Here is a 21,475-nt window from a genome sequence, read left to right on the forward strand (position 1 = left end):
GGTCAGATCAGGTTCTGTTATGACTATTAATGTCTGTCATTGACCAGCTGGATTTTCATTTGATGTTCAAAATCAGCCTTTAAATAGGTGTAAAGGTTGGAATTAGCTTTGACTGGGAGGCCTGAAAAAAATTCCAGTGCTTGAAGTGAGAAGGCCCTTGAAGTAGATTTCATGTATTTATATTTCCAGTACTTTGACTGCTCTGACTGTGAGGGCCAGCTTTTAAAGGTGATTAGCCATAAATAGCCATAAGGTAAATTGTGTTAGCTTGAAAAGGGAATGAAGAATATTGTTAATTTACACTGATATTATGCCTTATTAAATACCAAGACGTTTACTGTTAAGAAAAAAAAAGCTCAAGCCCATCTTACAGCAGACTATTAATGATAGATTACAGACTGATTCATTTTGGTTTGTGCATGAATGTGTTTGTCTTGCAAGCATTTGAGTGTGTTTGTATGCATTAGATAGAGAACAAGGGGACATCAGTGGGGAGGAGGAATGTACTCACCCCTTCGCTGTTCTGCCCAGTGTTAGCCAGCATCTCCTGCAGGGCTCGCACTGACAGCGACTGCTCCAGCACAAAGTTACAGACACAAAGGTCCGGAGGAACATACTGCATGACACAGTAAAAGAAAAAGAAATTAGCATGCAAGGACAAAAGCTCAGGAGGAACAAAATCAAAGTTGAAGAATGTAGGTATTTTGAGCAAAATCAGACTCTTCTCAGTACAAAAATAAAATAAATAAATAAAAATGTGCACAAAGTTTACCCTCCTAGAATTTCCTTTCATGTCATCTGCAGGGCCTCTGCACCCAGCTTCCCTAATCTGGAGTACTTTTTTCCAGAGATGAAAATACCAGGGGTTGATATAAAAAGAACTTGAGACTCAAAAGTTCAGAGACACAACCTTTGAAGAAACCTCGTACTGACTGTGAAACTTATTCTATAAATGTATTTAATGATTCGGATGATGTGCACCATCCAAACAAACCACTGGCCTACATAAATGTCACAGTGTGACACAGCTTTAATCCAAAACCAGCAACTAAATATGGACAAAAATACATATGATACTGGTTAAATAGCATAGGGGCATTGAAATTACATTTGTGTATTAGATTTTAGATACAAATTTTTAACATGGAGTGTTAATATGTATTTTAACATTACTTTGAGCTGAAATATACTGGTTTATTTAAGCACATATGCTCGACATTGCAGAATTATTTACAGAAGTAAATGGTTACTAAATTAGTTGCAAGCCCCGATCTTAGACCAAATCAAGTGAAATTTATAAACTCCTGGCACTCATAAATATTTCTAATAACTCACATCTTCTTTGCCATCCTGGGATTATGAGGAACTGTGCAGCCTGGAGCTGCAATGACCAGTTATTAGTCTGGCTAGACCTTATTCCTCGGGGCTCAGGGTTGTTTGACTCTGTTGTAATAGGCATCAGATTTGGCTTTTAGAGTGAAGAGCACATTTGCTATCCTTCAGTTAATTTAGTAATAACTGCCGTCTATAAATTATTCAGTGATGAAAGTTTTTCAACAACAGGGCGTGATTGTGAAAAAAATACAAAGTTTATTCAAAAGGCTATTTCATAGGGATGGTCTTCGAAAACAAAATAAGACATTTAAAGTTATATAATATATACTGCAAATTACTTGTAGCTCAAAGGCAGTACTAAAACTGGCCCATTCATTAGCATCTGTTTGTCAAAATAAAGAAAAATATTTACTTTTTGATTTGCTAGATGGCACTGTTGATTAACATTACACTGGCCACAAGACATGTTAAACAGTAAGTACAAAAACAAAATAGCTCTAAGTCTGTGTCTCCGAGATTTATTTCCATTTCATAACAACAGTCACCTTCACCTAACATGACTATCATATATCATGTCCATCTCTTTCCAGCAAAGAAGATTACAAGCAGTGATTTAAGGTACTGGGTGATTGCCCTTAGTGAGTAACACAACCGTCTGACCCTCGACCCCTGCAGTGAGGTGAGAAATGTGAGCAGAGGGGAGGGCTGCTGGGTGATAATGAGGATGGGGCTGCTGTGCAACTTAACACAAACACGCACAAGAACCTCTAAAGCCACAGGGTGTCTGTGTATGCAACCATCTCACTGCGTCCCAAAACCAACAACCTGCACACAATTGCTATCCACTCAGATATTTATGATTTTCTTTACCTTCATGTACATTAGGATAAGATGTCCACATTTGCTATTTTATGAAAAAACATTTTATTAAAGGGTAGAAACCCCAAAGAACATAAAACTGAGAAAGGCTCAGTTTAAAATTGAGTTTTGTCTTGACATGATGCAGCTACACCTGTGGTGTCATGCGACCTTCTACAGTGCTAACTCGCAACCTGCTGCAAACCTTACACCTCTTATGAATTATTCACCACCAATTTTCCAATTATCATACTTCTTCCAGGCTTGGGAAGACACTCTGATCACTCCGACTGGTCTGGGCAGAGCAGACACTGTGTCTCACTGTGGTCACATTCGCCTTTAGAAAGTTTAATGTCTTTCGTGCCCTCCAGAGCGAGCTTCGCTCAATAAAAATGGGTAAAATAATCCTTTAGGAACAGGATTTTCCATGGCTAGAATACCATTTCTTATGAAAACTATTCAGAAGAGATCAAACTACAATAGTGATTGTATTGTCAAGTCACTTCATTTTATTTGATAAATCTGGTCATATTTCAAAATGTAGCTTACTAATAGTCATGGTCTTTGTAGCTAAAGTCTGACTATAGACTATAGTATCTCATACAACAAAAACCTTAAGAACCAGATTTTGTTTCTTTGTTTATGAGAATGGTGGCTAAAAAAATAAATAAATAAAATAACACAAGCTTTCAATGTATCTGAAGTATTGCTTATAATATCACATATTAATGCAAACATTATATTTAAAACACTGTCTCAAAAGCCCATGTTTCACTTTGGCCTTTTCTCTGGCACTGGCAAGCAGCCAGGCTTTGTTAGAGTCTTGGAAATGGAGGTGTCAACACCTGAGATAAGCTAGCAGATGACAGCCACTTTCTTCGTGCCAAATCACAGCTATCGCCCTTAATTCTCGACCACATTTCACACTCAAGGAGGCCAGAAGCATTGTCACTGATCCCAAGGTGAAAGGTGCTCGTGACAGTCTGTCTAGAGCTCTGCAGGTGTTGCCCTCCAGCTCAACAGTTTCAGGTGAGTGAGCAAAAACATACCCACAGGTCCAGAAATTTTATTCAAAGTCATAATGCTCAGTGGCCCAATTAAAACGTCCAATATGCACATCTCATAAAAAACACTGCAAAGCCAGGTTTGCGTGGCCATCGGATATAACTAATGGCCACTTCATTAGTTAAAGCTGTTCAACTGCTTGTTGACACAATGACATAACTTATTCAGCGTTTAGCCAGGCGGACAGGGTCAAGATGATCTGCTAAAGTTCAAAGTGAGTAACAGAATGTAGAGGAAACTTGATTTAAGTTATTTTGAATGTATGTGGAATAGTTTTTGGTATTTCAGAATTTGCTGATCTCCAAGGATTTTCCCATACAACGACTCCTAGGATTTTCAGAGAATGGTCAGAAAACCAGAAAATGTCCAGTGAATAACAGTTCTCGGCTTAATTGCTCGATGATAATGTAAGACAAGAAAACTGAGACGCCAACACAGCTCTATCATCTATTACACTGATTATCACAACTGCCTGTATGATTAAGCCCAGTAGATGAGTTTTCTTAAACAATAAAAGAGAGAAAATGTGTAATTGTGTCAGAATATTCTTATCTGAAGCAATTTCAAGAAAGCAAGCTGCTCAGATGAATATATTTGAAGACTACTGAACATTAGATATGAGGTTTTCCAAAACCTTAATATGCCGCTAAATCAAGAAAACCGCTTCTTACAGCCTCTTAAAACTTCTGGCTGTTCACTAATAACAAATTTTACTTGAACCTAGAAGCTAAACTAATCTGAAAAAATATTTAGCTTTTTTATGTTTTGATCATTCAGCTGTAATACTTGTCCCATGTTAAGTCAGAAAAGTGCAAAGCAGTAATTATTTGTATGAAACTAAATTATACAAATTTATTGAAATAGTCTGTTAAAATTAATGATAAAGAATACACCTTTCAAAGAATGGATGAAAACCTCTGTTGTTTGAAAAATAAGCAAAAAAATTATGCAGACAATAACAGCACAAGCTGCAGTCACACAGGCCTTGAAACCAGTCAGCAACCCCCTGGCAACGATCTACTGCTAAGGTAGAAAATGTACTTCCCAAGTAGTTGGCAAGTGGTTGCCAGAGGTTGCCTGCTGTTACCAAGTTAAATTGGTCACAGCACGATGCTAGCGGTAGTGAAACCGGACTACCGCTTGGCAAGTAGTTAGCAAGTGTTTGAAGACAAGCCAGTGTTTTCCATGTAAACTACAGATGATCATGCAGTTCACTAGCAATTAAAGCAATCAGAAAGAGGTTTTTGGGAGGGCAACAACTTTCACCTATGGATAGCCAGGAACCTCCAGCCATCGCATTCAAACTGGCTAGGGAATACACATTAGCAACTGCAGTTTTCCAGGGGGTTGCTGCTTGGTTTTCAGCCCTGCGTGATGGCTCAGTCAAAATACAGTCAAAATGAGACCTCAACTGCCTCGTTTCAGTGGAAAGAAAAATCCAGTAACTACACTGAAATTTTTTTTTCCTGTTGGAGACCAGTTTGAAGTAGGCGAACACTTTTAATCACAAGGCAATTGCACAGGTCAACTACTGGGAGGCAACTCTGAATGTAAGTAGCTAATGTGAATTTTAGTTTAATATGCAATCAACATATGTAAACAACATCAGATTTGCTATGCAGAGTTTCCAATTTATACCTCACAGCATTAAATAACATCTAGTTTCACTGAACACATTTGGAACATGACAAGTAGTGTGAAGAAAAAGTTCTGCAGCTCATCTAGAAGAGCTATGGTATGTTTTTAGTTTATAGATAGTGTTTACCACCATTTTTTTTTTAAAGGAATTGTTTAGTACTAAAATTTCTATAGTAGCTCTTCAGTAGCACAGTAAACAAAGCTGTTGGGCATCCTCACCTTAGCTTCAGATGTTGATTCCAGGTAACATAGACGGTTTCCAAGTCCCTCGACGGCCAGGCAGAACTTACGATGCTCCTTCTGGATGGTGGCCACACTCTGGAGCACCACCTCATCGTCCTGCCAGAAGAAAAGGAGGGTTAAAGCCAAGAATGTACTTAAATTAATCCACCCAAAATAAAAACCAGATATCTTGCAGACAGTTAGGCAGGGGCAGGAGGTAGTATTTTGAACAGTATACCTACATATTTTATAACAAACAATAGCCAAAAGAATCAAGAAGGTTCTAGATGGATTTAGAAGCATATTCCAGCATAATCAAGCACAGCCAAAACTGTGGATTGTAGAAGAGCCAGTGGCATATAAAACAGTGTCATCTGCATAGAAATATACATTACAGTTTTGGGTGGCAGAGATAATACTGTTTTTGTACAGGGTGAATAAGAAAGGTCCCAGAATGGGTCCCTGTGGAACACCTGTATAAAGAGTAAATGGACTTGACCTGAAATCCTTGGAAGAAATTGCCTGAATTCTATCATAAAGTTATTCATTGGCAATAATAAGTAATGAGTTTTTTTCTTTGTTTTTGGCTTGGCAAGACAGTTTTGAGTTTGGGGTATTGGGGGTAATTATTCAAATCACTATTACCACATTTATGGAGTAGGAGCACCTGTGCAGCATTCAACACGTCTGGATTTTTGCCTGTACCAAGTCTTAAGTGGCTCCACAGTGCAGTGTGTCTTAAACATTTGCTTAACAAATGAAATATCCCTGGTCCATCTTAGGAGGAGAAACGGGTCCCTTGGGGAAGGTCAAAAAGTAGCCTGTAGCAACTGTTAAATTAAGAATATGATTTATAGGCATTAAGGTCAAGAAAGATGGTCTTAGATTTCTTTGGGTTTAAGGTGGCCAGTTTACTGTAGACCTCCCTATGGCTTATCAAAGTAAAAGAAAAAAAATTTCTAATATTATAGCTACACTTGTTATCTAATGCAATCTCTATAGCGTTAGATAACAAGTGTATATAAAATAGTCCAGCTAAAATTAAGTGCAAATTAAAAGTCTTGCAAATATCTGAATTCTTAGTGATTTTCAAAAACAGAACTGAGAAACTTTTTCAAGGAAGTGATACAGACGAAGTTTTAAACTATTTCCAGAGGAATCTGGAGAACTGACCAACACCATCAACCAACACTGGAACAAAACAGGAATTTTAGAAAGATTTTCACAACAATATTCACGTAAGTTAAAGAGACGTGTAAAAGTCTGTTTCAGTAGCTCTGATTGCTGATGTTAGAACACACCATGTAGCCGTGGGATGTTTATCCAACAAACTTGGGATCTTGTTAATTATGTTGGTGACTGTTGCTCCTGCAAAACAGTAGGTTCTTACTGACTTTGAATGGATATTCCTTGTTATTAAGTCACGGGTTATTAAAGGGAACCCAGGCTATTAAGACATGTTTGCGTTAAAATATGCACTGTGCTTTCAATAATATATATATATATATATATATATATGGTATTAAAATATGCCAAATGTTTTCCTTTTAAGCACATTTTATATCAACCCGATTTACCAGTAGGCCGCCATTGTTATTTACTTCTCAATGCACTCTGCGTAGTGACGTCATATGGTTGCACCGCATCGAGTTCACAGTTAGCAGTGGTTTCTGTTCAACCTTTCCAGTTTGAACCAGAGCAATCCGAGAGAGAGAATGAAAATAGTCACCAGTACTTAGTTTAGATGAAGATGAAAACAATCCGTCAAAGGACACGAGAGTGAGGGAAAACTACTGGTGTCTATGTGGCTACTGCTTGCCAATGGCGTGCCAAATTTTGTATCCCCGACAGAATTTGTTTCCCCTGCGTTGGGACCTTGGCACAACATCAGATGGGATTATTTAAATAAACCGATGACATTTTGACTGATCATTATTTGTATCCTTCTGTAATTGTACAGAAATGTACTGACCTAAAACCTCCAAAATTTCAGGAGCAATAAGTCTTTGGACAGGGGGAACAAATTGTGACAGGATCAGCCTGATATTATTTCTATCCCATGGTAACTTTACTGTATAAAGAGCTAACATCTCCAAGATTTCTGGAGTAGTTGGTAATTATAAGAAGTGTTTATGAACTAAAAATCCCAAACGTGGGATACTGTTAGTCCATGATTTTGAAAGGCCAGTGTTTGCACCCGACACAGGGGAAACAAATTCTGTTGGGGATACCTAGTTTGGCACGACGGCTTCAAAGTTTTGGTGCACTGGTGTTGCATGGAGAATCTGTAAAAATAACAATATCGTAATTTCACTGTATAATAAAAATTATAATTCTATTAATGTTTTTATCATGCGGTTATGCGATACCATGGATAGCAGCTGCCGTAAAATTGAGCTCTTTACAACAAATGCTCTCAGTCGCCGTTGCCATTGGCAAGCAGTAGCCGCATAGACACCAGTAGTTTTCCCTCACTCTTGTGTCCTCATGTGACGGATTGTTTTCCTCTTCATCTAAACTAAGTACTGGTTGACTATTTTCATTCTCTCTCTCGGATTGCTCTGGTTCAAACTGGAAAGGTTGAACAGAAGCAATTTCCAGTGCCCTGCTAACTGTGAACTCGATGCGGTGCAACCATGTGACGTCACTACCCAGAGTGCATTGAGAAGTAAATAACAATGGCGGCCTACTGGTAAATCGGTTTGATATAAAATGTGCTTAAAAGGAAAACATTTGGTGTATTTTAATACCACATATATGTTATTGAAAGCAAAGTGCATATTTTAGCACAAACATGTCTTAATAGCCAGGTTCCCTTTAACATTGTAGGAGATAGGCATAGAGGAACTGAACTTTTTGAAGATGGCTTGTTAGCACGTTGTATTAAAGTGCTGGTAGTACCAGCCCGATGTCCAGTATCCACTGTCCAGTTGTTTTGGGGGTTTGGGAGCTTGCCGATGACTACTACATTGGAGCACCCCTTTTGTTCAGTTCAACAGCAGAAAAGGAGATAAACTACATTAATCAAAGTACTGAGGGCAACCAGTTTTAAGTGATATCATTTCTAAATCATTTACACAGATTCTGGTATCGCTGTGAAATAAAGACAGACCTCAACTCAATCAGTACAACAAATGAACATCTGTATCTGTTAGAGTGGAGAGCGGGCAGGCTCTATTTGGCAATGCATGCACGGATATTGATTTGTTTGTGTATGCAAGTGTATAGTATGTGTGGTGTGTGCATGTCTCCTGCCAGCTCACGTCCCACACTAATCTGAGCTGATGGTTGCCATGGTTCTGGCTCCCACCTCCTTCACAGCAGTATTAATTCAATAGATTTAGATACAGGCTGTACAGCAGCCACAGACTCAGGAGGCAAGATAACAGACCCTAACAATATTTCAAATAACGGCACATTGGAGCCTAAATCATAGGGAATTTGGTGTGACTGCAAAATAAAAGCCCTAGCATGGAAAATCATTTAAGTGGGGTTTTTATTTGCCAAATAATCTTGATGCATAAAGCATTCAATTTCAGCTCATACAAATCCTACAATACAGGAGAAAATTGTCTCCAGTCTGTAATTTCACACTGCTTTATGAATAAAAATGAATTGGAAACAACCGAAAGCATGCGTCTTTCAGGAGCTATTTTCACTAATGACAAATCTGTCAATTGTTTTAAGCAGACGTAAAATGTTAAAACAAGGTTGTAAAGGTTCAAAGTCAAGCTGTGTTTCATGTTAGTCTTACTCTTTCTGGCATCTACATATAGGAGGTATTCATATATCAAAGATGGGCCCAACGGAGTAATAGGCCTGGATTTGCATGAATCAATAGTCTTTAATGTCTGCATACTAAATACATGGCCAGAGCCAGTTCACTTACCTTATTTAAAAAAAAAAACCAAAAAACAACATACATAAATAAAATGAACAGGAGAACGGTTCACCTGGCTGTTTCTTAAAAGTTTTCCAGTTCAATTAAACCGGTTGTTGCACACCAGGAGTCTTTACTTCCAAACTTCCACCATGAAAAAGATGTGTCAAAGGCTAGAACAGGCTCTTCAGGTAGCCTACAGCAATCAGCAGCAAATACAGTATATAAGGCAATAACAATTCCAATAAGCTTGAACATAAATATCTGGTCCTTAAACCTCAACACAGTCTGAACTCCCTTAGATATTATTTTATGTAATTTATTTAAGGAGTCTTTTTATTTGTTCCCTGTCATGAGAACGTGATCCCACACTGCTTCAATAATGTTGAAGTCTGTGCTCTGAGGAGGCTAATCCATGACTGAGACTCTTCCGCTGTGTATTTGTTTATCCACGTAAGCTGTTATTGCATAGGAAATATGTTTGGGATCTTTGTCATGCTTAAAAAGCAAAACTGTTCCCACTAATGTGCTTTTCTTATGGTGGATTAAAACCTGGAATTTCTTTTCTGTAGTCATATTTCAATTAATATTGAGAAAATTTCCAACACCACTGGCTGAAATGTAACCAAACAGCTTCTTTGCAGATTTTTTTGAAGATTCAAGGAAATGACAAAAAATTGTATTTTTGTAATAAAGTGCCTAAGGACACCATTTAAAATTGGTTATTTGCCAAGTTGCCTGTTATGTGTAAACAACACTGGTCCATCCCTTGAGTTAGGTGCCTTTTTGTGCATGAATGATTCATAGGTTAGGGTTAAACAGCTTAAGAAAAACAAAAGAACAACAACAAAATAATTCCTCTGAAAATGATCAGCTACAAAAAAACAAAACAAAAACCCAGCCAAAATCCCCCCCAACTTTTTAACCCTTTCACTTATAGTGGTCACTACAGTGGATAGCTATTCGAAGGCTGTTTTCTTGTATTTTTGTCAGTGTTGATGGTATACTTGGAAATACCAAATTCATAAGTCAAAACGTATGTTGTCCACCTAAGTAGACATGTAAAAAACTCTCTGAAAAGTACATGTTAAAAAAATGAAGTTCAAAAATAGTTTTGTCATGCCTAAAGATGAATAAAAAAAATACTTAAGAAAGAAAATCCTGATTGGAGTTGTCATAATTCATGCATGAAAGGGTTAAAGACCTTCAAAAAGCTCAAGACTAGTTTGAAGAACAAAAATATACAATAAACTATCTCCTTGGAAGCAAAACATAAAGAAATGAGGGGTTGTTCAAGACTGTTGCACAGTGCATTATATATTGATGTGGGTAAACACCACTCTGCTGGCTGCTGGTCCTGTGAAACACTGACCAGTGACGTTTGATCCACATGAGCAGCAACTGGATTAGTTGACCTTAAGTGGCAGCAAGTACATTTCACCAACTTTAAGTTTAAACACAAGAAAAGCAAATTTCTAATGTCTCACCACCACTGAAATACAGCTAAAACAATGTCAGCAATTAATGGATAAAGAAACTAACAATTGAATTTTTAAGAAGCATTTTAAAAAAACAAAACAAAGTTGTGGTTTTAAAAATATATTTTGGTCATTCTGTATGATCCAAGTGAAACAATCCAGTGAAATGTCATGGTGAAATAAGTAGGTGGTCAAACTGGCACAGTACCGCATATGGGCATCATTTTAAAAACCCACAATCCAAGTGTGGGCTTCAGGGAGGTGATTACTGATAGCAGAAAGCATCAGTATTGCCTCAGAATCAATGCTGCAGCTTTCTTTGTAGTAGTGTGATGGAGGAAACACAGTTTGCTCTTACAGGCTACAGATAGAGAAACTCAATACGGCCACAGGATGACCCAAGACTTGTCACCTCTTTAAAATCAAGTAAATACGGCTCTTTCTTTTCAGCTGTTTGGAATTCTGGTGGCCTTATGAAACCAATGGGGCCTGGCACCATTACCAGCATACTATATTTACCCTAGGGTGACTTGACTATGACCAAATCACAGATGGCTTTTTAGTGAAATTTTCTGTTTGTTAGTAAGAAAAAGTTGCAATACAAGTTGAAACTCCTTCACTGAAGACTGGACAACTATTACAGATTTGTGCATATTTGAAATCAATAAAATCAGACAACCACAGTGTCTTCCAGAGCCAGCTTCACTTTGATAGTGTTGCTTTAGAACCAGAAGTGGTCAGAGTTGCACTGAGATCAGGAAGCTGCATAAACTGGATGACAAACTGTCATCTGAGCAGTGTGAAGCAACAGGAGGAAGAGCAGAATGGACGATAAAGCCAATATGGTTCTAAATAAAAACAACCACAGGGGACACTGTAAGGAGTGAATTTCTCCCGTAAAAATCCCATCTCTATGATCAGATTCCCAAAAGTAATGAAATGGCCATGTGTGGCCACAGCCAAGACACTTTAAGACACTTTCTGTCTGTCTCTGCACTCTTGACTTGATTCCAAGCCAGAGAATCTGGTGAATCTAAGGCAAAGTGATCCCTGTAGAAGCAGTGTGACCATCTGCTAGACAGCTAAAGACCAGCATCATTACTATGTATAGGGCCCTGTCCTGTAGCAGGAGGAGGTAAATGAGGGTTGGGTGGCTGATTCCTCAGCTTTCAAGTGTAGAGCGGGAACTTGACCCTGCCCACACCGAAACCAACCCCACCCGTCCTCTGAATCCTGTGAGTTTGACACATCTCCAGTCTAAAGAATCCAAAATCGTTTCTCAATTTTAGAGATTTCCTTGTATGACCACTGGAACTGTGTTGACTCTCTATCAGACTTGCAGCATTTCCTACACTCCTTTTCTTCTTCTACTTCAATAACTGAACAGCCAGCCTGGCTCAACAGACAGCAACAGGTGGGCGTGTGTGCGCTGCCTGATGCATCCACCAACTGACACCCGAGAACTCCCCATGCTCCAGCATGCCAAATAAACTCCCACAACTCGCCCGGCGCTGCCACCAATGTGAACTTGAGAAAAGGTGAATCTGTTCAATCCCTCAGTGTTTCTATTTTGATATGCAGGCTTTGCACACGTTCAGTGGAGAACAACGCAGACAGACTTTGGTGGTTAGAAATGTAAGGAAATCAAGGAAATCCCAGCTCATTCGTCTCCTTGTTCACACTGCCTCAGTGGGTAGTCTGTCAAAATTGCCCTGTCTGCTTGGGAGTCGTGTTTCTCATAAATGTCAGGCAGGGTGCTAAGTACAGATTGAGCTACGAGTTTTTAGTGAAGCTTAGCTAACAACATGGAGAGCAAAGCAGATACAGTGTAGATGTGTGAGAACTACAACCTGATAAGCTTGATTTAGATTGATGTTGATGCCTATCTGATATGGATCTGATATCTAAGTTTATGATATGGAAAAACAAGATTTTTTTCATAAACAACTGCTTTTCAGATCTAGATTCTTTCATTCATGACTGATCAGTCAACTCCAAGAACTTCACTATAAGTACTTCACTATAAGTGAGGATATTTTTCACAATCTCACAACCTCATGTTATTTTTTTATAACCTTGTAGAGCCTTGGGTAAAAAAGAAAATGATAAGAGAAAAGCCTGACAGAGTGTAGTGGCAGTGAGAAATAGTACTTGAACAAGACAGAAGTACTGAAAACCTGATAAATTAGTAATCTGACATTTTACTGTAGCTTTATGAGCATTTTTCAAAAGCCAAGATGACCCTGAAGGTAGAAATAATCTTCTGCACTGAATGAGAGCTAATGACCCAAGTCAAACACTCACAGTGTTTCTGGGCGAGGTACGTCAGATTAGGCCACAGCCTGTTTTCTGCTCTGCCTCAATTTTTGTTTGAGACAAACTGAACTTTAGCAGAACAGTCAGCTGCAATGTTATATCTGTAGCTTCTCTAGAGACAAAGATGCAACAGTCTTTAGGTAGTTGGTCTATCTTAAGGAATAAATGATGGACTGAAGCCCAATTCATACTTGACTGTCTTGATACTTAAGGTAAAAAAAAAAATCTTTAGAATTATATAAATGGTCAAATTACAGTATGCCCAACTCTTGCAAATATCAAACAAAGCAAAAAAAACAACAAAACAACAACAACAACAACAACAAACCAACATGATAGTATAACACAACTCACACCTGAAAAGCTATTTGGCTATAAGATTCATGAAATTGCTCCATCCTTGAATCTCACACAAGTATAAAACCTGGAATCCACTGATTTATATTCTGCGATATCGTTTGGGTGATCTTGTCAAAACTAATGAAATTTTGAACAAAGAAAAGTAGGATCAGATTTTGATCCACCACCCATTACCACACAGACTGGCAACGGCTTCATTTTTCAGCATGACAATGATCCCAAGCACACTGTTAGTGCAACAGAAGCATACCTAGATAGAAAAAACAAATAACACACACATTCATTTATGGATTGGCCTCACCAGAACCCAGACCTCAATATTACTGAAGCAGTATGGGATCATCTTGACGGAAAATGGAACAAAGCCAGTCAACATCTAAAGAAGAGCTTTGAATGTTTGAATGTCCTGGAGAACTTTTCCTGAAGACTATGCAAAGAAATAACAAGAAAGCTTGTCTGAGAGAACATAAAGAAATAGGGCAGGGGTGGCTCAATACTGAAACATGTATTTTAATAACAATTAAGTACTTTTCAATTAAAGTGTTGGTATTTTTAAATTTAAGGTCACGGGGGTCATACACATATCTCATCCCAGTTGGTGGTTATTCAGAGTGGCCATATGAAATAGAAAACTGGTTGAGAAACAGCTGAACTTCTTAACAAAGTCTTCTATTCAGAGAACTAGTCAGGGATTAGGATTTGTGCTAGTAGACAGGGAAAGCTGAAAATGTCCCACAGCAGTTATTGATTTGATCTTACATTTATTTAATATTTATTCTTGTCATGCAAAACATACTCATTACAATTAAGGTGTTTTGTTAAAAAACAAAACAAAAGACGAATAAATGACAGCATTGTCCAAGAAGGAGAAAGATAGTTTTGTCCTTTCATTTCAGATGTTTAATCTTCCACAGAAGTCCACAGCACTCCCTCCTGCAATAACAATTCATCATCTATACAAGTCTGTGTGTGAGCAGCAGTAGCTGTTACACTCCGTCAGTCAATGTTTTGAGTCATTAACAACAAAAGCTAGCCTGCCTTCTGCCATTACTTATAAATCTCTTAACAAAACACACATTCAGCCTCAGAGCACAAACAAAAGTCATTCAGCATAAAAAAAAAGTACAGAATAATTTATAGTCGCTGAGCAGGACTCTATGTAAATTATTAACATTTCATATTGACAGAAAGCATAATGGGTTTTTCCTAAATATAAGGGAGAAACATTGACCTTTGCAGTCATCCTTCCTGTGTAGTCGCTTACTGCTCCAGCCCTCCTGTCAATTCTCAGTCATCTTGTTGTTTGACAGGTAAGTCCTGCTGTACCTTGTCTAATTTCACTTCTCTTGACAATGTGTAGCGGGGCCCTGAACTCAGTCGGTTTTGATTTAAGTTTCACCTTTTCTCCTCTACCATCTACTGGCCTATAAAAAAACCCCTGAAATTCTCACACTAGGCAAAAGTGTTGTTTTTCATTTATATTTAACCTTTGTTACAGGTAGCAGCCAAGATGGGGTTTCACTTGTACAGCCCGACACAACATTAGGAAAGAGTTATACTGCACAATAACGAGTCCCAAAGTACAGAAACAATAGTCAGCAAAAACAACCACTCAGCATTCAACTTATTCAAGATAGTTTCCAATTCAGCCTTATAACAGTTTTAAATAAAATAAAATAAATTATCTTCATAGAAAGCCCATTTACAGGTCAATTTTTTAAATTCTTGACTGTATAAGTGCCATATTGGGTGTAATTATATGGTTACTTTCAGCTGCTCCCTTATCACACCACATGTTTGACTCAGATGTTTTAGACCAGAGGCCCTTCCTGATGCAACCATGAAAAAGATTTGTTCCCCCACCGCAGGAACCTTTTGTTTGCCAATCAAATGTGTAAACCACTATGAGTATGAATCATATACAAGATATGAATCAATCTCTCTGTAATAATCCGCTTTAGATCCTCCACCAACCCTCTCATTAAGCCAACTTTCTTCAGATTGGCTGTCTCTCACAAACAGAGGGTTTAAACAGCAGCTGGGTGGAGCAGCTGTTTACACAGGCAAAGCTGTTTGCCTGAGGTGATGATACGATAGCCACTTTCACTAAAATGGTATAGTAGCAGGAGTATAAAAAACAAAGTCTGAAGCTTGAGTGCTCTATCCATTTTTGGTGTTTTTACATATAATGCTGAGCTTATTGTTTTAAATCTATAATAGTATTCATAGCCATGAAAAAGAGAAGAAAAGCATTATAGTTTATCTGTCAAACACTTCAAGTGGCTGAAGGTGAAAACTTTCCCCCATCTCTCTGAAACTGAAACACTTTTTTAAAATAATACTCAATTAAACTCATTTAAGCTTTTGTCATTTGTAGAAAACAATGAAACGCTGATGTCATGTATAATCAATACATCATTTATTTTGTTCAAATATAGTTTGAACTTATCTGACAGTCTTGGAGAATCCTTGAGGAAAGTCTTTTTTTTTTTTTTTTTAATGAAACATGTCTTCAGCACATGCTTAAAAACAAAACAGGAATCTCACAGGCCGCAGGAGCTACACACCGATTTGTCACTGAAGATGCATTTTATATTGTACCGTCACTGTCACGCTTAACTTGGATACATATTAAAGTCTTTTATATGTGTAGGTGTTCATATGCAAGTTTGTGTGAATACCTGAGATAACATCATGGCTCAAAATGAATAATGCACCACACATCTAAGCTCTACATTTAAAAAAAAATGAAATAAAATTCTGCATTCAGGCAGGTTTTGCCCGGCGGTACACTGCCATGGATCACAGACTCCAAGATTTATATGGTGTCCTCATAACAAATTGGATTTTCTTGGCTTAGTTTGTATGCATATTGCTTTAGAGCAGCTTCAAATAATAGAGGCCACCATGCGTGCAAGGCCGAGACGTCCACCTCAGCAGAAGCGCTGAAAAATCGAGGGGGGAGGCTTGAGATGGAACTGGGAGTCTCTCGGTCTATCATCCTGTCTGATGAGACAGAGTGGACACAGGCAAAGTGTAGTGGGTTGTGAGAAGATTGTGTATGTGTGTGATCGTGAACTGAGAACCAGACAGAAAGAACTGCAGATATCAGGTAAAGAGAAGACATTCACCTGAGACTGACTTCAGCCTTCTTTTATCCCTCTAAGCACTCAGCTCCTGGCCTATAACATCAGGTGTTTTAGGCCACATGCTGTCAGCACTGAGCGTGTCAAATTTGATGCAAACTTTAGCTCTGATGCTATTGTAGCCTCACACATGTTAGGGCAAATACCGCTTCTTCAGAACACATTTCACAAAGGTCAAATTTTAATTCCTCCGACAGACTGGACAACTGTGGCTCAATAGAAGACGTGACAGGATAAAATCATTGAGCATTTAAGCGTTTTGCTATAGATCAGTAGCAGTCTGAGACAAGGTAAACCTCCCTCCGCACAAAGGCTAGACATGAATTCCAAATCCATCCTGCTGCAAGATGTCATTTCTACACTGCACCTGCCATGGCTGGATGCACACAACAAATAGAAGTTCACTGAAAAACTGACGATGAGAGAATTACTAGCGACATGACAAAAATAATAATTATTTCTAAAACAGTGGAACATCTAAAAATGCTATTAAATGGTGGGATCAGTAATGTAAACAATACTTCTATTTCTGTCATGTTCATTTAAAAAAAAGAAAAAAATGACGTGGAAATGAGTCCTTGAACTTTATTATTACTGTAAAATGCACTTGGCACCCAACTGACTGTATGGCATGGTGTCCCTGTAAAAATGCTTATATGCTCAGCACACTTAAAGCTCCTATAAAAAGAACTTGTGTCAAATGGCAAAGAGAAAATAATTAACTGGCATCTGAATCTGCAGCTCTGCTGATCTCAAAGGAGTTTTATCATGATGTACAGTTTATTGTTTGGTAGTTTGGCTTGTTTTAGCTCACTCTTACTACCTTGAGTGTCACTTCCACTCCAGTCCAGAGACGGGGGGGGGGGGCATATAAATCTCTCATGCAAAACAACTAAAACAGTCACTGTATGAAGTGACTGTTTTAGTTTGTTCTTGTAGTTTGGAGAAAAAAAGAAAAGAAAAAAAAACACTGAGAAGATATACTTCTGAAGCCTTAATTAATCCTCTTTTACCTTTTGAAAGGAAAAATAATGCTAACTGGCTCCTGTAGGAAACACCATTGTGGCCAAAGATGTAACAAAAAGCTAAACTGTGCTCCGCTTAACTGAAAATGAACTACGTGACCTAAGAGACACTTAAACTTTAAGAGGCCCGGTGCCTGCACCTTTTGCTGTCCTCTGTTGATTAATGAAGGCAATTATTTAGGTTGAGAGTCCGCTCACGCTGCTGCTGCGCCTACTGGGATTCGCATGCTGACTCTACCTGGACCCCCACAGCAACTTGCTGCACAACGTCTGAAGCTGAAACTGAACAGTCTGTCCAAGACACAGACTACATTTGCTTGGATTCCTGGTTGGGATATGAAACTTAAGGCATGTAGGTTGAAATTATGTTGCTCTATAAAGTGAATTTAGAGATAATTATTGATTATGACTGCATAATGTTTGCTCATTTAACTGGTTACATCTTATGGGGACAGCATTTTTGTGGGATAGCAAAACAAGGCATAGCTGAGTTAAAAGCAAAAACAAAATATGAAAGGGGGCCGTTTTGAAGTTAAGAACTACCTTCACTTTTATATGCAGCTTTTTGGGAATGAACACTTACATAAGGCCTCCAGGTGAAGGCATACCCAAAAGCCTCACACTGGGTTAAGAGACAAGAGCCTTTCCCTCCATCCTTCATGTTTTATGGGCATTACATAAGCTGTTCAACACTAGTTAAAATGGCTGGAAACTGAATAATGAGAAGATTAGGTATCACTAGCTTTAGCAAACAGAAGAACAATGAAAGACAGACATTTTCCTGCTAATGCAACTCCACGTGAGCTTATATCTATATCATCTTGTGTGACCAATTCATTTATTGTTCAGTTAAACAGCCCTAGTTTTGCATGTAGAAATCTAAAGCATGGAGAAGAGTTAGTGCACGACCATTACGTCAAGGTTGTGTAAATGACGAGGATGGCAGCAGCCTCGCTGTCCTTCAGTTCTGATGACTGTAAAGAACTGGACCTGCCAGAGAACACGCTGTTGCTTTGCCATCACAGCGTGTTCAATCAATACAGAGGAAATCCTTCTCATTCAATTTCGATCAAGCTCAGGGAGGTTCACCTGAAGCCACAGGACAACACTCCATATCTTATTAGAGAGACAAACTTTGCAAGGGCGCCAACTAGTGCAACATGGAACATGCTCCATCCTTCAATCAGGCTGCAGTGCCACTTATATTCTGTTGTGTATGAGTAGTCAGCCCTGTTATATTTCTTTGAAGCCTGCTTGAAGTGGATAGTTCATGCATTGTAGTGCTATGTCTCTATGGACACATCCCGAGCGGTCACAAAAAACTGGCAGGCGCACAGATGCCTGCATGAAGTCTTGCTCTCACACGCTCAGTGGACCCTTGCAGAATCATGATATGGAAATTTTAACATGCCCATTACTTTTCAGTATTGCTGGCTATGCTAGATTTAGTCGTCTACTATAAATGCAAAGCTGCCTCTGTGAAATTATTCATTATTAGTTATGGGGACAAGCAAGACAGAATATGTGGTCTCATTTTTCTCCAGTTTAGTTTTTGAGTAGCTTGAAATCAGAGTTGAACGGCATTGCACTTCATTTACTGTCAGATATGGAAGCCATGCAGGACCATAATAAACAAAAAAAGAAAATGAAATGTCATAGTAGCACACCTGTATTTCCACATTTACGTGTGTTATTAAAAAAAAAAAAAGAAAATGCAATAATCGCCATTATTCTGTATCCATATTACATGAAACAGGAAAAGCTGTTTACACTTTATTTTCAAATCGAGTTTTAGAAACAATATTCAAATATTAAAATGGAAAGTTAAATGGTATACATACACACAATGCAATTTATTAAACATTCAGCAAGCATTTCCACAGTGAAATAGTTAGAAACTGCATCTGCTTGCAAAAAAGGTGAATGAAATTGCACCATTGTATTTTAATATTTTTTTTTTAAATTGACAAAACATCTGAATATTTCCCAAAGTATTGCAGCTTATAACTTCAAAGATTATACCTTTTTAACTTTAAGATACATAAAATGTTCATAAAGAGGTGTGAAAATTAAACACGCAAATTATATTGTTGCATTTTCATCTTTGCTCAGCACTAAAATGCCATTTTTAAGATTACAGGATTTCATTTTAACGTAGCCTTAAACTGATTTTCCTATTCAAATACCTAACCTTAAAGAGTCGATGCAAAACCACTTTAGAAAAAAGAATAAATGTTATGTGCACTCTACCCCACTCATTAAGCACCACAAACATTTACCCTTACTGTACATCAAGAGATCCTCCAAGATGTAATCTGGTAATTATTTACTCACTTTAAGTTTAAAAACTCAGATTATCAGACATGGATTAAACCTGGTTTTAGACTATTTTTCCCCTTTGAGGAATTTAGCTTAAAGCCTTGGACTAAGATCAGTGCATATTTTCTGCAAACCTACTCAAAATGTTTCAACCAGCACCTACCAGCACGTTTGATTTGAAACCTGAAAGAACAGTGACACTGTCCATTACTTTGACACACTAAGCTTCAGAAAATGCTGTATATTACTATGTGGTTTAAGCATTTGATTTCTAAATGCTACTTTATCCCCATAAAAATGGTGTTAAAGTGCCATTGGTGTTGTGCGTCCCCGGCTGAAGCACTGCCCCTGGTGTGGTTTAGTTTAGTGCCAGGCGAGCAAAGCTATATGTGCTGTGGAAGCATCATCTTTAAAAAGGCTAAATTTAAACCCCTCGAGTCCTCGCCTTGGTATGCAGAAGGCTGCCAGAACAACATAAACTCCAAATAAGCCCAGAGGAGCTACTGGTGGACTGCAAGCCTCGAACACCTGGCTTAAAAAGTGCAACAGGAGCTCACCTGGACAACACAGGTTTTATTTTATTTTATTTTTTAAAGTGTGTATAGTGCAAACATACCAATAATACTTCTACAAAGAAAGCCGCAGTTGAACATAGGTTAAACCCAACCCAACTGATACTGTAGCTATTCCTGTCAAGCTTTCTCATGTGACACTGGTGCATTTTACAGAGATAATGTTGGAAATTTTAATCAGATTGGAAGCAAAACAAACCAGGCTTCCTGTTTTCAGCCACTGGCTGAACAAATAATGTTCTCTGGCAGATTTTGTTGTTTAATTATTCCAACTTATTTATTTTTCAGGCAAAAACTCCACCAAATGGTTTTTAGTATGAATTTGAAGACTATAGACATGATTGTGGTAAAAGACCCAGGAAAAAACGAACCTACTTTTATTAGACCTGGGTCATTATTCTTTCATCCTAAAATACATCCTTAATTTATCTAGCTTGCATACTTAATATGTTTTTAAAACTATGGCTTTTAGGAGAATGATTAGCTTATAATGTGTCTGGTTATTTACTACAAACACTGCTTGTAACTCTCTCTGCTCTCAGGAGAAAGGAAATGCATAAATCAGTACCTAAATACTCCCTTTTTTTGTATTTGCAGTGGCCAGAGTTTAATAATGATTAACTGACATATGTTAAGAGAGGAGTGTCAATGAACAAACCTTAATCCGATCCAAGTCATGAACTCAATGCCACGACATTAGTGACTTTTATTCTAAATGAAACGCTCAAAGAAAGCCTGGTCTTAATCAATGAATGCATAATTTCATTATATCATAAGGTGGAGTATTAATCATCTCCCTGAATCAAAGCTGAGAGTAAGCTTTGGTGGTACAATATTAAGTTTCAGAAGCAACTGCTGTCTTCACCTTTGACAGAGAAGCTCTCATGACTGCCAGCTTTCTCAAAGTTACACATCAGCAGCGTTGATGCTTACAGCGAATCACAATGTCTGGGCCTCTGTTACCATCTGACAAGATTAATCCAAAGCTGGACACTTTGCACATTTGGCCATTTAATTACATTGTTTTGTATGTTTTGTTTTTCTTTAAGATAACAGCTGCAATTACCAACAATTTGGTCGGGTAATTATTTTCCTTCCATATCCATAACAAAAGCCATACTACAATGTCACTTGTTGGCCACAATCAATTAAAAACCTTTGACCGCTACCTTCACAAAAGACACACCACTTGTGCAAAGGCTTATCCCTAAATGTTCAACAGTTTGTAATGGGGTGTATTTCAATTAGCGCTCTTATTTTA

At 38.1% G+C, this 21,475-nt stretch overlaps 1 protein-coding gene across 1 annotated transcript in view; it reads right to left on the reverse strand.

Moving 5' to 3' along the window:
* Nucleotides 1-21,475, reverse strand: part of ryr3 (ryanodine receptor 3) — a 115,390-nt gene that overhangs the window by 91,912 nt on the left and 2,003 nt on the right. The window contains exons 2-3 of the mRNA XM_063495500.1: nucleotides 5,116-5,235; nucleotides 512-616 (exon numbers count right to left, since the gene is read on the reverse strand). Of these exons, the coding sequence (XP_063351570.1) occupies nucleotides 512-616; nucleotides 5,116-5,235 (225 nt within the window). The remainder of the gene's footprint in view (nucleotides 1-511; nucleotides 617-5,115; nucleotides 5,236-21,475) is intronic.

Source organism: Pelmatolapia mariae, linkage group LG15 (assembly GCF_036321145.2).
Source record: "Pelmatolapia mariae isolate MD_Pm_ZW linkage group LG15, Pm_UMD_F_2, whole genome shotgun sequence".
In the NCBI taxonomy this organism is placed as follows: Eukaryota; Metazoa; Chordata; class Actinopteri; order Cichliformes; family Cichlidae; genus Pelmatolapia; species Pelmatolapia mariae.